Here is a 1,678-nt window from a genome sequence, read left to right as displayed (position 1 = left end):
AACTCGTAACGCGAGCACTTTTCTCGTTTGTCCCCTCGTATAACAAAAAACGGAAGCAAGGCGTGACGCTATCGTCGCCATGGACGGACCCAACAGCAGCAGGAGCCTCGGTCGAGCACATGACCGGCTCGCTCCAAAAGCCGCTTTGACGGCCCTCTAAAGCGCATTTCCAGCCGGACCTCACTCGCTCACTCATACTACGTGACACCAGCCCGTTCCCGGAACGCAAACCGTGCTGTATCTTGTAGGGCTGGGTCCCAACCACTGGCTATCATCACTCACTCGGAGGCACGTACGTACGTGCCCTGCCATGTCACGACCACGCACGCAGACCGGTCGCGAGTACTACTGCACACATGAATGATGAATCTACTGCTACCACTAGTAGTAGTAGTACGTGCAGGCACATTCACTCGGTCAGTCAGTCACTTTGGCGCGAAAGGGAGAGGCAGGGTGAGGATGACCAACTGATTGTTTACCTGGGGTGAAAAAGAGCAGGGATCCAGCCGCTTCCATCGTCGCCGTCGGGTAGCGCGTCAGCTGACACGGCTGTTATAAGTAGGGAGCACCGCCCGCCAGCTACTAGTCACCACCCTCCTCTCCCTCCCCCGCTCCGCCCGCAGAGCTCCCGTCCTCCCTGCACTGTGCCGCCCGTGCTCCCGGCGCCGATCCGGCCCTCCCCCCCTCCCTTGATCCACACCTCGCCATGTGCGGCGGAGCCATCCTCGCGGGCTTCATCCCGCCGTCGGCGGCCGCCAAGGCGGCGGCGGCCAAGAAGAAGCAGCAGCAGCGCAGCGTGACGGCCGACTCGCTCTGGCCGGGCCTGCGGAAGAAGGCGGCGGACGAGGAGGACTTCGAGGCCGACTTCCGCGAATTCGAGCGGGACTCCAGCGACGACGACGCCGCGGTCGAGGAGGTCCCCCCGCCGCCGGCCGCGGCGGGGTTCGCCTTCGCCGCCGCCGCCGAGGTCGCGCCGCCGGCCCCTGCCCGCCTAGGTGAGACACGAGGACCACATTCAAGTTGGCTTCCTCTTCCCTTCTTATTTTCCATTTATCTACGAGAGGGCAAAAGAAAGATGCCCCCGCCTGCTTTGCGTCGCCCTTGAGGAGAGACGATGTTCTACAAGTATCTGCCGAACCAATCGACTTCCGATGGCAAGGCCTGGTAGATTTAATCTTGATGCGAGGGATGGAGTCAGTACTTGGTGCCGTAAATTCCGCTTGTTTACCAAAATCTGGTCAATTCCAGGGCATAAGATCCTACCTAGTGCGGATTTTGGTAGGCAAGCTCTGCCTTAAGAGTCTGCAATTTATTTTCAGCCTTAAATCAATTTAGAATAGTAAGGTGGGGGATTGATGGGTTTCCAAGGTAGTTGAGGTCTCGTGGTTGTTGAGTGCATTTGTGCGTCTCCATAACTAATCATGGGGTTTGGTTTCGTAAGCTTTGGCCTTGTATGCTGTCAAAAAAAAAAAAAACTTCGGCCTTGTACTATGATTGTAGGATTAACCTATCTCTAGTGGTGCTCTAATAAGATCTATCTATGGTAAAAAAAATGACTGCCTTAATTTTTACATTTTCTTGTTAAGCTTTGGTTGATGTATTGCCATCTTGAGATTTAGATATATGCCTTATTGCCCTTCCAGGGTTCATGAAAATAATAATTTTGTACCTCATTTCA

General features: G+C 55.1%; 1 protein-coding gene across 1 annotated transcript in view; it reads left to right on the top strand.

The window, feature by feature from the left end:
- Positions 1-599: 599 nt before the first annotated feature.
- LOC119301628 (ethylene-responsive transcription factor 1-like) overlaps positions 600-1,678 on the top strand; it is a 3,340-nt gene continuing 2,261 nt past the window's right edge. Inside the window, exon 1 of the mRNA XM_037578625.1 lies at positions 600-995. Within this exon, the coding sequence (XP_037434522.1) occupies positions 707-995 (289 nt within the window). The 5' untranslated portion in view covers positions 600-706. The remainder of the gene's footprint in view (positions 996-1,678) is intronic.

The sequence above is a fragment of the Triticum dicoccoides genome, chromosome 5A (assembly GCF_002162155.2).
Source record: "Triticum dicoccoides isolate Atlit2015 ecotype Zavitan chromosome 5A, WEW_v2.0, whole genome shotgun sequence".
Classification (NCBI taxonomy): Eukaryota; Viridiplantae; Streptophyta; class Magnoliopsida; order Poales; family Poaceae; genus Triticum; species Triticum dicoccoides.
This window is presented reverse-complemented; position numbering and strand designations above follow the sequence as displayed.